General features: G+C 30.8%; 1 protein-coding gene across 10 annotated transcripts in view; it reads right to left on the bottom strand.

Moving 5' to 3' along the window:
- LOC142323477 (paired amphipathic helix protein Sin3a-like) overlaps positions 1-13,974 on the bottom strand; it is a 100,108-nt gene that overhangs the window by 17,232 nt on the left and 68,902 nt on the right. For all 10 annotated transcript variants that reach the window (XM_075363172.1, XM_075363175.1, XM_075363169.1 and 7 more), the window contains 3 exons: positions 6,968-7,137; positions 3,797-3,979; positions 2,089-2,223 (listed from right to left, as the gene is read on the bottom strand). In XM_075363172.1, the coding sequence (XP_075219287.1) occupies positions 2,089-2,223; positions 3,797-3,979; positions 6,968-7,137 (488 nt within the window). The remainder of the gene's footprint in view (positions 1-2,088; positions 2,224-3,796; positions 3,980-6,967; positions 7,138-13,974) is intronic.

Below are 13,974 nucleotides of genomic sequence, written 5' to 3'. Positions count from 1 at the left end.
CAATGTGTTTTTATAGTTATATTTATTAAAATTTGTATAAACATATTTGTTTTTTATTCTATTAGAACCAGGGAAATTTTATGTGAAACATAACTTTTTCTTGTATTTCTAGGGAACGATTCCATACAACAGATAAAATCCTTCAAGTTTTCGATGAACTGGAAGACCTTGAAAATGAGAGCAAACAATACGATACAGATAGTGAGAGTGATATAGATTTTGAGCTGCAAACTATCAAAGTAGATAAACATGATAGTGATTCTGAAGTCGATTTGGACACTGACAATAAAGAGTTAATGAAACTTCTGACTTCTGCATCTTCATAGGTAAATATGGAGACTCATTACGGGCCTCTGATCCTGTTGCAACAGTGTCATAAACAAAATATAGTGAAGGTTTTTCCTGGACCTAAAGGACCTTCTCGCCAAAGTAAAACAGAGCTGATTGTTTTTTTTGAATAGTAAATACTGATATGATCATCAAGATTGTAAAATACACAAGACATTTTTATTGACAAGAAAAAATTAGCTCATCCTCACAGCCACGTAAGAGACTATCGAAAAACTACAAGAACAGAAATACTAGCTGCATTTGATACAATGTTTTTATTGGCTGTAAAACGAAGCAATTGGACCAACTTGTCAAAATGCTTTACTAATAATGGCACTGGGCTAACAATCCTCTGAGCAAACTTCAGTGAAAATTATTTTTGATTTTTATTGAGAAGCCTCAGATTCGATGATATAAATATTAGAGTTCAACGTTCTAACACCGACAAACTAGCCCCAATTAGGGAGTTTTCTGATAGTTTTGTTTCAAACTGTCAAATTTCAAATAACCCAGGGGAATTTGTTACAATTGATGAAATGCTAATTGGATTTCGAGGCCATTACAGGTTTATACAATATATGGCAAAGAAACCTGTTAAATATGAATTAATAATCTATGTGTTGTGCAATTCCCACACATTTTACACACACAACATGATTATTTATTTTGGACAGCAGAAACCAGAACCTTTTGTACATAAACAAGCCATTTGACTTGGTCAAAACATTGATTGATCCAATAAAAAAAATACAAATAGAAATGTATCAGCTGATAATTATTTTAGTAGCTGTCAACTTGCATGGTACTTACTGGACGTACGCCTTACATTTTTAGAAACTCTAAAAAAAATAAAAAAGAAGTTCCTCCAGAATATTTTACTGAAAATAGGCATTTGATTCCTGGAAAATACCAGTTTGGGTGTTAACTAGACAAAACTTTGTCCTCCTACTAGAGGAGGAAGCAAAATGCTTCAGGTGCTGGGATTCATCAGGCCCCCTTGCCTAATAGGCAAGGTGGCCCTTGATAAGTGCAAGGGTTCTGACTGTCTGACTGCTTGGCACTTAGTTTCAACTGTGGCAAGGCTGGACACAATATCAAGTGCAAAGATAAAAGATGCATGGTCTATGAAGCAGTGCCAAAAATCCCTCAAAACAAATGGCGAAAGAAATGCAGGGGTGATTAATTCTCTCAGTCTCCCTTGGGGCTGCGATTGTCTGGCCCCAAGGCGAAGTAAAATAAGAGATGTAAGGCCAGAAGTGGAGGTGTTAAGTTAAATCAGACATGGAGTGCTGTGTAATACCATAAGGCGAGCCTGGCATCCCATGTTGTAGAGGGGGAGGGGTTTTAGTGGGTAGGCCTGCACATATACGATGGGGCAAGATCATGGTGCCTGTAAAAGGTTTTCACTCCAAGAAAAAAAGAAAACCAATTAAATAACATCTGAATACAGAATGGATTACAGGGTGAGAGTTAATGAGGGATTGTTTTGAAGAGTACAAGTTGTTAAAAATCAGAAATGATATATACGTCATTGACCTTTAATGTTGAAGACTACTTCTAGAAGAAATAGCTTTAAAAAACATAGAATTTCTTAGTTGAAACAGAAGAAATTGAGCCTGGACCCATTATTGGAATAACACCGATTTGTCTCTGTATTCTAAATATTGTCTTGACAAAGCATTTTTTTTACAAATAACCAATGATCTTATTTGGCCAAATCCACTGCATAACTTGATACTGTAAAAAACAGATACTCACAAGACCAGTTTCTTTATTCTGTGGATCGGCATATCTATCCACATAGGCTGACCACTTTTCAGTTTCCCTCACTTGTTCAGCATCTTCTCCTTCTGTATCCAGTAATTCTATAGTCAGCTTGCAGTCCCGTTTATACTGAAGCAAATACAAGTTCAAGAATCAATCTATTAATTTTTACAAAGAAAAAAGGAAACAAAAGCAAAATATTGTAACCATAGTATTTTTTTAAGTATAAAATATGTTCCATGCACAAAAGTTTATAGTAATTTATAAAATAAAAAAAATACGTTCAATAGTTGAATTCATAGGAGTTCTGCCATATGAATTATTTTTAGACAGTTAGCAGCAACAGATTAAACAATAATATTTAGTTCCAAAATTTCTATCTATAATTTAATGTTTTAGATTTAAAAGTGACTGAATCATTTCAATTTTGTAACTGAACAGTACACCTTTAATGAGAGAATTTAATAGAGCGTTTTATGTGAACTAGTGGCTATGTCAGACAGCAAATTGTTTTACATGAAACACTCTTCTATTAGAGAACAAAACATTACCTTGGTGGTACTTAATTCATTTTACTCTATTATCATAAAATGATCAAAGTAAAACTGATAGCAGATAGTAAGAAAACTATTTTCTTTAAATGATCCATTTATAGTTATACAATATGTATATATAAGCACATATCTACATACAGGCCAATGTTGAAATAAATTCATTTGTTGTAGTATATAACTTATTTTTCATTGGATATAGTTGTTCTGTGAAGTGGCTGATCTTACTTGTTACAGAATCAAAGAAATTAAACACAAATTAGACTTTCCAAGATGTATACCTTGCTTAGTTAAAAATTATATAAAATAAAGGTGAGGACAGAAGAAAAAGTATCAAACAGATTAGATACTGATCAAGCAGAGTCTGAAACCAAATTATAGACCATATACCCTATCCATAATCAGTTGAAATGTAGATTTAAAGTTATGAAACTGATAATAAGCTTGCAAATGATATATAGGCAAATTAATTAAGATGATATAGACCAGCGTAATGCCTAGAAATGACTGCAAAAACAGAAAATGTATGTAAAATTAATGAGAAAACTTTAAAAACTAATTAGAATAGGAGAGGAGATAAAAGTCTCCTGAAAGCAATGTTCTCATAAGGTGTCAAAGGTAGTAAAGTCAATAGTCCATGTAAGATTATTTTCCTATAGATGAAGCAAGCAATGAGATTGGGTATGTGACTGGGAGGCCATAAAGGTAGTAAGTCTAAGGCAAAGCCAGTAGAAAACCATGAATGATGACAGATATAGGATTATTTCCCTAAAGAAGCAAGCAGCAAGACTAGATCAAGAATGTTTTCTGTTCTGAAAATAGTTCCAGAAATATACTTTGAAGAATGTGAAAGTGCTGGCCAAATGCACAGCGAATTACAAGGAATCTTGTGCTTCAAAGGAAAAGGAGCTATAAGAGTATAAAATAAAATAAGATATATTTTTGTTTTAATGCACTAAAGTCACTTACATCTTTAACAAACCTAAAATTCATTGTAAAAAAACAACATTACATTTCTTTAAAGGGTACTGTTTTGAAATCGAACCTAAAAATGTGAAGTCTAGTTTTTGGATATAAGAGAAAGTAAAAAGATGTAAAATGATTACTTTAAAAAGTTAGCATATAAGACACATAGTGTAGCTGAAACTCACAATAAACATTTTGAAACAGTTTTCTTCCGCAAGTGCAGCTTCTGCTTTACGCTGATATGCGGCTTCAAAGTTTGCCCTTTGGTTTGCAGTAATACATGGTCCACCAGCGCCACCACGTCTACTTTCTCTCAGATACATATCGACACATTCTGTACATGATTCATCAGACACCAAGTGCTGCAACTGTAAATAATGTGATTAAACAGACCACATGAATTGGCATATTTCAAATCTATCTAATCACTAAAAAATGAACAAAGTAGAAAAACAAGCATTAAAAAGAAAAAACATAATTGAAGTAAATTAATACTTTTTTATAAATTAACTATTAATATAATCCACCTTACCAGCATGTTGATATATACTCTGGAGCTTAATATATTTAAAGTCAAAAGTTTAAAAAAATCATACTTAAAATTTAAAAAGTCATGACTGTCCCGGTCCTACTAGTAAACTGAAGGAATATACATATATTCTGGTGGATTAAAATGAAATCAAACAGAACCATGTTATCAAAGAGAATTATTAGATTAAATTATTACTTCTTTATATTTAGTATGTTTTTTAATAATATATAGTCTTTAAAAAATTTTTTATTACAATATATATGATATTTTTCCAAATTAGAAGTGTTATAATATTTGTAAGAAATACAATAAAATTATTCATGAAATTATTATGATTGTATGTATGACCATATTCTATGTTTAGCAAAGTTAGAATTTTCTGGTTTATTGTTTTTAATGTTATTTATATGCTCTTCAGCATATGGAAAATTAACGATTGGTCATACCCACATATATCCAGTCGCAATCATAACAACAAACAAGACTGTATACACCTTGTTTATTAAATTTGGAATCATATGATTTTTTATTAAAATTATTATTAATATATTTAATTTGTTGTTAGTTACATATGCAGGTGTTAAGCCATTTTTTTAAATATATTTTTTCAATTTTTTGACTAAAAGATGTATATTAATTTTTTATGTAAATTTTATCCATTTTATCACATAATAATTTTGTATTGTTATTTATTTTATTATATAATTTGTTTATAGTGCCGACATTATAACTGTTAGCAACAGCAATGTTTTTAATTATTTCTATTTCTTTATTTAAGGAAATTTTATCACGTTTGAGGTATTTTACAGCTCTATATAACAATGAATTAAAAACAGCCATCTTTTGGGACCATGGAAAATGAATTATTGTATTATTTATTGAGAAACTAATACTTTTTTCTTAAAAAAATAAAATTATTGATTTTTTTTTAATCTGTATTTATTCCATCACAAGAGACAGATCTACTAAGACAGTAAATTTCATATAAAAACATAAAATCAACCAAAAACCTTGCTAGAAATCAAACTCAATACGAGATCTGTTCAAGAAATACGTAGACTGTTTGAATTGCTCGGGTCCAGTTGGTTCCAGTCAAATCCGCTTGGTGTCACCGAGTTTGTACAGATCAGCTGATTACAAAGCAGTTTTTTGATTGCAAATATCATTATTGGCTGCTTAGCTACGCGGTTGTTTGAGAAGTGTGTTTTTCTGTTTGGCGAATTTTAGAATAAGTAACTTGAAGGAGCAAAGAGTTGCTGTGAAATTTTGTGTTAAACTCGGAAAATCTGTGAGTGAAACTTTTGATATGCTCAAGACGGCTTATGGCGATGTTGCTATGAAGCGTGCGACATTTTTTAAGTGGCATGGACATTTTAAAGATGGTCGTCAGTCAATTGAAGACGATGAGCGTCCTGGACGTCCTTCCACGTCAACTGACGATTCACATGTAGACAAAAACAACACCCTGATTCAGGCAAATCAAAGTCTGACCATTGTTCCACGCCGGACAACCAAAAAGCACAATGTGTCCAGTCTTGTCAAGAATTGCTTGAACGTTCGGAAGAAGATGAAAAGTTCTTGTTGAGGATCATAACAGGTGATGAATCTTGGGTGTGCAGTTATGATATCAAAACAAAGGTTTAATAGTCTCAGTAGGTGGGTGAAACATCTCCCAGACCAAAAAAAATCTCACCAAATTCGTTTTAATGTGAAGGTGATGTTAACAGTTTTTTTTATGCTCAGGGCGTAGTCCACCATGAGTAACTTCCCCAAGGCTCCACAGTGAACCAGACTTACTACGTTGAAGTCTCAAACATCTGCGTTATGCTATCTGGCGGAAAAGGCCAGAAATGTGAAGACTTGTTTTTTCATCACGACAACACTCCAGCCCATTCAGCCCTCAGACTCATGAGTTTTTGGCCAAACACTTGATCACTGTTCTTCCCCACCCACCCTACTCACCTGACCTCGCTCCTTGTTCCCCAAAATCAAAAGACCTTTGAAAGGAAGATTTGAGATGTTTCCCGAGATTGAGGCAGGTGCGACAAAGGAATTGAAGAACATCACAAAAGAAGTGTTCCAGGACTATTTCCATAAGTGGAAACACTGTTGGGATAAGTGTGTACATCGCAGAGGAGAGTACTTTGAACGGGACCCAGATAAGTAACTTCTAAATAAAGTACATTTTGTTTTATGACATTATTCTACATATTTTTTAAACAGAACTCATACATATTACATTAACAACCAGCATTTTGTCTGCTATAACTGTAGACTAGTTTGCATTATTAGTTAATTAATGGTATTTATTATAATGAAAAAACTAATCAATTAGTAAGCATTTTCACATGCTTAGAATTTATTAGTGATGTTAACTTGTAAAAAATTTATAAAATCACTGAAATTTATTACATTTTAATGTTATGGGCCAATGTTTTACAGAATAATTTTACAAAAATGCCAAGGCTCAGACTTTAACCAATCATCATTATTCAGGTACTTGAGTGCAAAATATGCTTTTAGTAGACAAGTTTACAGAGTGGAAAAATAATTACTCAAGTAAGGGTTTCTATTACGATAACTACACAAGTTAAGTATTCTTTTCCACACCCCCAGCTCAGTAGAATTGTTTAATAATTCTTTTTAATATAAATTTCCTCAGTATAATTTTTTTTTTGTTACAACATACTTCATATTTACTTGAATATTTTTTATAATTTATATTTTTTACACTCTCATAAAAATATCTTTACATTTATCTGACTTTAATCTCAATATATACAAACAAAATGAGTTTTTAATCGGATAGAAAAACCAAACAAACCTGTCTCACAGCATATGATACGACTTTATCTAATGTGAAGGCAATATAGGCATGAATTCCAAACATTTCTCTCAGAGTATCTTCATAAGTGTTTGCCTCCATATTTCCATCTAACACATTTTTTACCATATCCAAGAATGCAGGATAGTAGTCTTCTACTTCAATAGTGGCTAAAATTAATGAGAGCAAATTCAATTAGTATGTAATTTCAAAACAAAATTCGTAAGTATTAAATAACTTCTTAAAATATTTTTCAGCTGAAACACACTTTTAAGCTGTTTCCTTACCGAAGGGTTTACTGATTTTAATTTATAAAAATTTATTTGATAATGAATTTTTTTAACAAAAGGTAAGAATAAGCTTCAATTAGTTCCAGTGACAAAAAAGCATAAATATTACTTTTCTAGGGACAACTGATTTTCCACTCAGTGAGTTTTATAAAATATGGAAGAAAAGGTGTTTTCTTCCACCAGATATAAGACTACCTGTTGAGAATGGAAGTAAATGTTCACTTCAATTTTGTTCTTCAGCAAGTGAATGTTCTCTGTAGCAGTGTCCATAGGATTATGAGACAATACCTGCACCTGTATAAGATACAGGTAGCATAACAGTTGCTCCCGCCAGATAGACTGTCAAAAACCGCTGTGCGATACGCCCTTCGATAAGTGCAACGAGGATGAAACATTTCTTGAGCACTTAATCTCGTCAGATAAGGCCCATTTTCACTTATCTGGTTATGTTATTAAGCAAAACCTGGGGGTTTTGGAATTGAGAAAACCCTTGCAATGTGCATGCAAAACCTTTCCAAAGGGTCAGAGTTACTGCTTGGTGTGCCATGACTTATGCATGTGTCATCGATCCGTACTTTTTCGAGGACAGACATGGTTCTGCTGTTATCGTTAATAGTGAACACTATAATCATATACTCAATATGTTTCTCATTCCTGAGTTAGAACATCGTGGTCTGTCAGAAATGTGGATGCAACAAGACAGCGTACAGCCTATGGCAACTCTCTGCCAACACTTCTCAGGGTGCCTCATTTCACAATTTGATGACATCAATTGGCCAGCTAAATCACCAGCAGACTACTTCCTTTGGGGTTACTTAAAGGAGACAATTTATGCCAACAAACCATGAACAATTGATGCACTAAAGGAAGAAATCAGAAGGAAAATTGCAACCATTCCAGTTGACACACTCCACCACACCATTGTGCAGCTTAAAGGCAGAACCCAAGAATGTTCTCATTGTAATGGTAGCCACCTGAAGGACGTGACTTTCAAAACTTAATCTAGTGTACAAAACTCCTGCATGTCATGTATGTATTCACCACAATTTACATTAGAACTTATTATTGTAACTCCAGATATTTGTATTTAAAATGTAACCCATCATTGTGGGACACCTGTAAAATAATAAGATTAATTAAAATGTCAAAAGATACGTTGTTAAAATATGTCACCCTGCCTAACTAAACTACGTAAAAGTTGAATAAAAATTAATATAGACAAAATACTACTATTAATATTTACTACTACTTTGATAAATTTAACAGAACTAGTTGAAGGAAAAATAATTACAAAGTATAATAAATAGATATATAAACGCGGATTTGTAAAAACTGAATGAAGACCATATATAAATACACTCATAACCAAAAGCTGTTCTTTTTTTTTGAGAATTATTTTGGAACCATAACATGCATGATGGGATCTCCTCATGGTTTTAATCAAATATCTAAATAAACATGCAAACTGATAGAATATTTTACAGAAATAGTTGCTTAGTTGCTGAAGTATAACTGATAAATATTACCTCCTTTAATAAAGGCAGTTTGTAAACCTAATTTTAACATTACTTTGTTGCATTATTTATAATTGGTTTTTATCTGTCTGAAATAAGGTTATGTGTAGTAGGAAATCTCTTTAAGAAGTGTCTGCATAATTTCCAAATTATAGTGTAAATTACAAAATGCTGACTTAATTTGTATTTTTATGTTTATAAGACATCAGAAACATTGCAAAATTTTCTACTACTTTCACTACTTTTGCAAAATTACCACTACTTTTTTGAATGCCGAAACTTAAATTTTTTTTCTTTACACTTGTATATTTGAGAAAAAATTAGCTTTTACACTTTAAAATACATGTTATTCATAACTTTTAGATAAATATTACACATGATAGTGTAACACGATGAAGATACAAATGTATCAAAGTTCACATAGAATATTTGAATATATGGAGTATATCTGTCTAGTTGTGAATAACTTTTATTTAATAGCAAGTGATTATATTTCTGCATTTCATATATTTGTGAAGATTGTTCTACACAGATGTTAAAGAATGTCTTATTTGCAATTTTAATTTTTTTAAAACTGTTTAATATGAAGGGACAAACAGGAACTATGTGAAGTCAACTGCATGTAATTAAACCTATCTATGGTAACGTGTTGAGTTCATCCCAGAGTTAAAATAACAAATAAAAATAAGTTTTTCTGATAAAAAGAATTTCATCTGCATTTTAAAATTACCACAAAAATCAGAGTGTTAGAACTTTACATTTTGTAGAACTCCATATGTGCATCAGTTTAAATTGTGACTACTATGCTGGAGTCTCAAGTCTAATTCCTGATGTGAATAAAAACTGAGAAAAAACCATCCAGCAACTGGTTTATTCTAATGGGAGACAGATTCCACTATATGTCACATATTAAGCCACTGAAAAATTATGAATCCAAATTTAACCGTCAAGCAAGAAAAAAAGGAGAAAATTACCATAAAATTTTAATTTTTATGTTTGTCTCCGATTTGCAACCATTACAAAGAATATTGTCATTGATCGCATTACTTCCTAAGTTATGAGCTGGACAACATAAATGGATGATGGGAGTGTGAAAATGCATAAAATACATGTTCAAATAAAACATACATTTCTTTCTTTAAATGAGACATGTTTCCTTTTGCTTAGTCACACAAAACGTATTATGATAGTTTAAACACAACTCAAACACATATGTGTAATGAATATGAATGAAAATGGTTTTGGAGTTTATGAAAGGCATTTATTAATTATACTTAATATAACTTAACATCAGTGTTCCAAATGGGAATCTGTATATTAACCAAGGGTTGATGGCACGTACGGCAAGTCATATTCAACTTTTGATCAGAAATAGTTAATTGGCTGTTTTGACAATTTTCTCACATTCCTGTATACATTCTTAACAATAAAAATTCAAACAAATTTGTAACATGAAATTCAAGTTCTGTAGTGCTATTTTAATTTTTTAGGCTAGGAATGCTGAAAATTTATCATGAAAGTTTGATGGGCTAGTAACGTACAGGCATCACCGCATACAACAGTAGTGTTTAAATCAGTGAAATCATAAAAATCTATGTTTTGAAATCATTCTACAGGGAGAGGAATTATATTTCTTTAATGTTAATTTAGGCTTGTTGAAGTTATCAATGGCGATTGTTTGCTGAAAAGTAGAAACACCTTCCTCTATTTCCCCAATATAAACAATTTATATATATATATTAAAAAAAATTTCAGCCTGCAGTAAATCTTGAAAAATTATTTTTTATATGGAACACTAATAATACACTACATTCTGGAAAATGAAAAAGTTATTTTAAGATATAGAAATAATACCTATAATAGTTGCTTCCAATAACTGTGAAGGCAATTAGTATGACATCCACAATAATATCTAATGTGAAAATAGGTGCAGATTAAATAAAAAAATTCTATATTAGAATTATGGTCATAATCTGATTATAAAAAGTTACTACTACTGTGCTTATAAATGGTGAGTGATTAAGAATCTGATCAGTTAAAATCATTTGACTGTCAATAATGGCATCGACAGTTTGACTTCCAAGGGTCTAAAAATATACTGAAGCTAAAACATTTCAGGTAATGAATTTATAACTTATAGGCAATAATAATCTGACATCAAGTCAATGGAATCACTTATTTTATTTAACAGCCTGATAAGTCTTCATAAAACTTATAACCACCTCGCTGTTGTAATAGTTCTGTCTGAATCACTATAGTGAATTTTTGCAGAGACCTATCTCTTGCATGCATCCGTAGGAATTATTAATAACTTTCAATATATCTAAGCTAACATTAGAAGATCTTTCTGACCTGTAAACTACTTCGGGAAACAGAGGACTAAAAATTCTCAACTTCCCTAATTTTATCTATACTAATTTCTGTACTTTAGTGGGAGTCTATGCCAGTAAGCAGATGTGGCAAAAAAAGAACTGCACTGATGAACAAATGAATAAAAATGAACAAAACATATGAACAAATAATTTCCTTGGTGTTTAAAAGTGGTTGATGGTGCTTTATAAAATAACAATGTTATTCCCACCCACCCTAATTATCCATGTATTATAAACAATAAAGATGCTGTTGTTATAAAAAGTGAAAGCATTACCATAAGGCAAGTATTACTGTTATTCCTTGGTAGTACACAAATAAAATAAATAATATAATAAATTTTATGATCCATTAATTCACTAAGAAAGAAAGTACTAAATTTTATAATGCCTTGGTAGCTTATTTACTCTACACATTTACAATTACATGTCGATAAAGATAGTGAATTTATTGATAAAGTATGCAATAAAAAATTCAGACTAACACACAGAGAGCCATGAACATGTGCATGCAGTGAATTTAAGTCAGTATGACAAAAGGTGTTCCTTATGTGATTGTATTTATGTGTCATATGATTTTTAACTACTTGCATGATTACACCTGTGATAACAATATAGGCAGCATGATAAAGCGGACAGGCAACATAACATTCTATCTCATGAAATCTGCAATGGAGAACTCTGAAAAGATCTGGCAAGTCTATGGCATTAAACCAGGTAATTTGAATGGTAAAGTTGGGCAAACTATCACTGAAGGATGAAGGGCAGTCAGGGCGAATTTCCATGAGCATTACTCTAGAAAATATGAACAAAATTAGCTTGAGCATGAGAATTGTCAGATCATCGTAAAGGAAATTTTACATCATCTTTGCATTATTTAAACAGTGCAGACAACCATCATGTCTGTTTAAAAACATGCACCGTACCACTGCTGAGTTTGTGTCCAGGCTCCTGACCAGACTCTGAGGATTGTTTTGAAATTTGTAAGGATCTATTGGCAAGCCTGGGATGACCCAAATAATGAGAGTTAGATTGACAACTTGATCAAATGACCAAAAAATAATTTTTCCAGTGGAAAAGCCTGCAATTTTCATGAATAAAAAGTCAAGTCATTCCAGAGCTGATACAGCTCTATCATTATTTTTTTGACATTTGAAATCTTGTTAGTTTTTTTAAATGTTCTCAATTAAATTGCTACTAATGTGAACAGGAAAATCACATTTATCAACAGTTATTATTTCTTTTTTATGAAAACCAGATTTAAACTTCTAATAAACTAGATAGATATACATTTTTTAATAATTCTGCTGATATGTTAAATTTTCATTCAAATCTTCCAATTGTTTAAACATAAAGGGTATTTTAAGTTAACCATTAAATTTTATTTAAAAATAAAAATAAAATATTTTTAAGTAGTATAGGATTTATGATCACAGCGGTTTAAAACTAAAATATTCGCTTTTTTAATAGTTGAATGTCACATAAATGATAGCAAAACTTGATATAGAAACGTGGGATTTTTCATTAGGAATGAGAATGCCTGTGTTACTGCAGAGAAATTTACGCAACTAATAAAATACTTTTACAATGATTGCATTTAGCAGTGTTATTTTATAAATAATAATTTACAATGACTTTTTAAATTTTCAAATTTTATTGATATAATTAAACTGTTGAATAATTCTTTTAAATAGTCAATGTAGGTTGTGAACATAATACAGTAAATTGAAATCGTACAGCCATAAAAATATATAACAAAATTATAAATTAATAGAAATTATACACAATATTTTTCACTTTTATAAATTCCATGAAATAATTTTTTATTACCACATGTGATAATAACTACATGCAATCTGTTGGAGTAATGTAAAAATAATAACTATTAAGAGTTTATCTGTACTAATTAAAAAACAGAATAAGTTAGTAGTACTTGCAGTGCATGTTATCAGTTTTATTTCGTAATTTTTCTGAAGTGAATATCCATTATTTTTTCCTAAGTCTATATAATTACAAAAAACCTGAAACACAAGTTAGAAGTGCTGTGGTTATATATAACTATATCTTCACTGTGAAAATTCTATAGCAAGCTGTTGGAAGTTAAAATCTTTTTTCATATTCAATATAAACAACGTTTTTAAAATGTAGTTTGTTGATACTCGTTTTAAAACAGATTTCCAAGGGAAGCAAGATGAATTAAACAGTGATGGATCCATAAATATTTGTGGATAGGGGAGGAAGTATCTTTACTTTTAAGACTGAAGGATCTCCAGTTACTGTGTTAGAAAATTTAACAGATGTCAGTAATCCTATATATTTTTTTTATTTTCTGCTTGTGATTAATTACTTCATTTAATGGGCAGCAAAAATTAATTGGTATTTTTTAGTTCCAACAAATTGTAAAAAGCGATCAAAAAATGCCGCTGATAACCCTCATGCCTATACAATCGTCATCCAAAGAATTAATGGAACTAAACTAATTGAAATACATTCGAAGAATTTTGTTTTATATGATGACAATGAATACTACTTCAATACTTTTTAAACCGTATAAAATAAATATTATTTAATTTAATTTAAGTGTTATTTATTCAAACTTTTATTCACGTATTTAATGTCGTCTATCGATCGTTTGACTCGGTTCAAATTTGTTTGAATGCCTAAAAAAATTATTTTTTTATTCACGTCAAAGTAGTATAACTTCTTACGCGTATATATATGTACACATGAGCTTCTTTTTTTTTTTTATAGAATGATCGTAAACTGAATTGTAGCAAGAAAATTTTAATTAATAATAAAATTAAAAAAATGTAAAACTGAGGCTTTGGATGAGC

This window comes from Lycorma delicatula, chromosome 4, assembly GCF_047948215.1.
Source record: "Lycorma delicatula isolate Av1 chromosome 4, ASM4794821v1, whole genome shotgun sequence".
Classification (NCBI taxonomy): domain Eukaryota; kingdom Metazoa; phylum Arthropoda; class Insecta; order Hemiptera; family Fulgoridae; genus Lycorma; species Lycorma delicatula.
The sequence above is the reverse complement of the archived record's forward strand: the minus strand, read 5'-3'. Positions and strand labels throughout refer to the sequence as shown.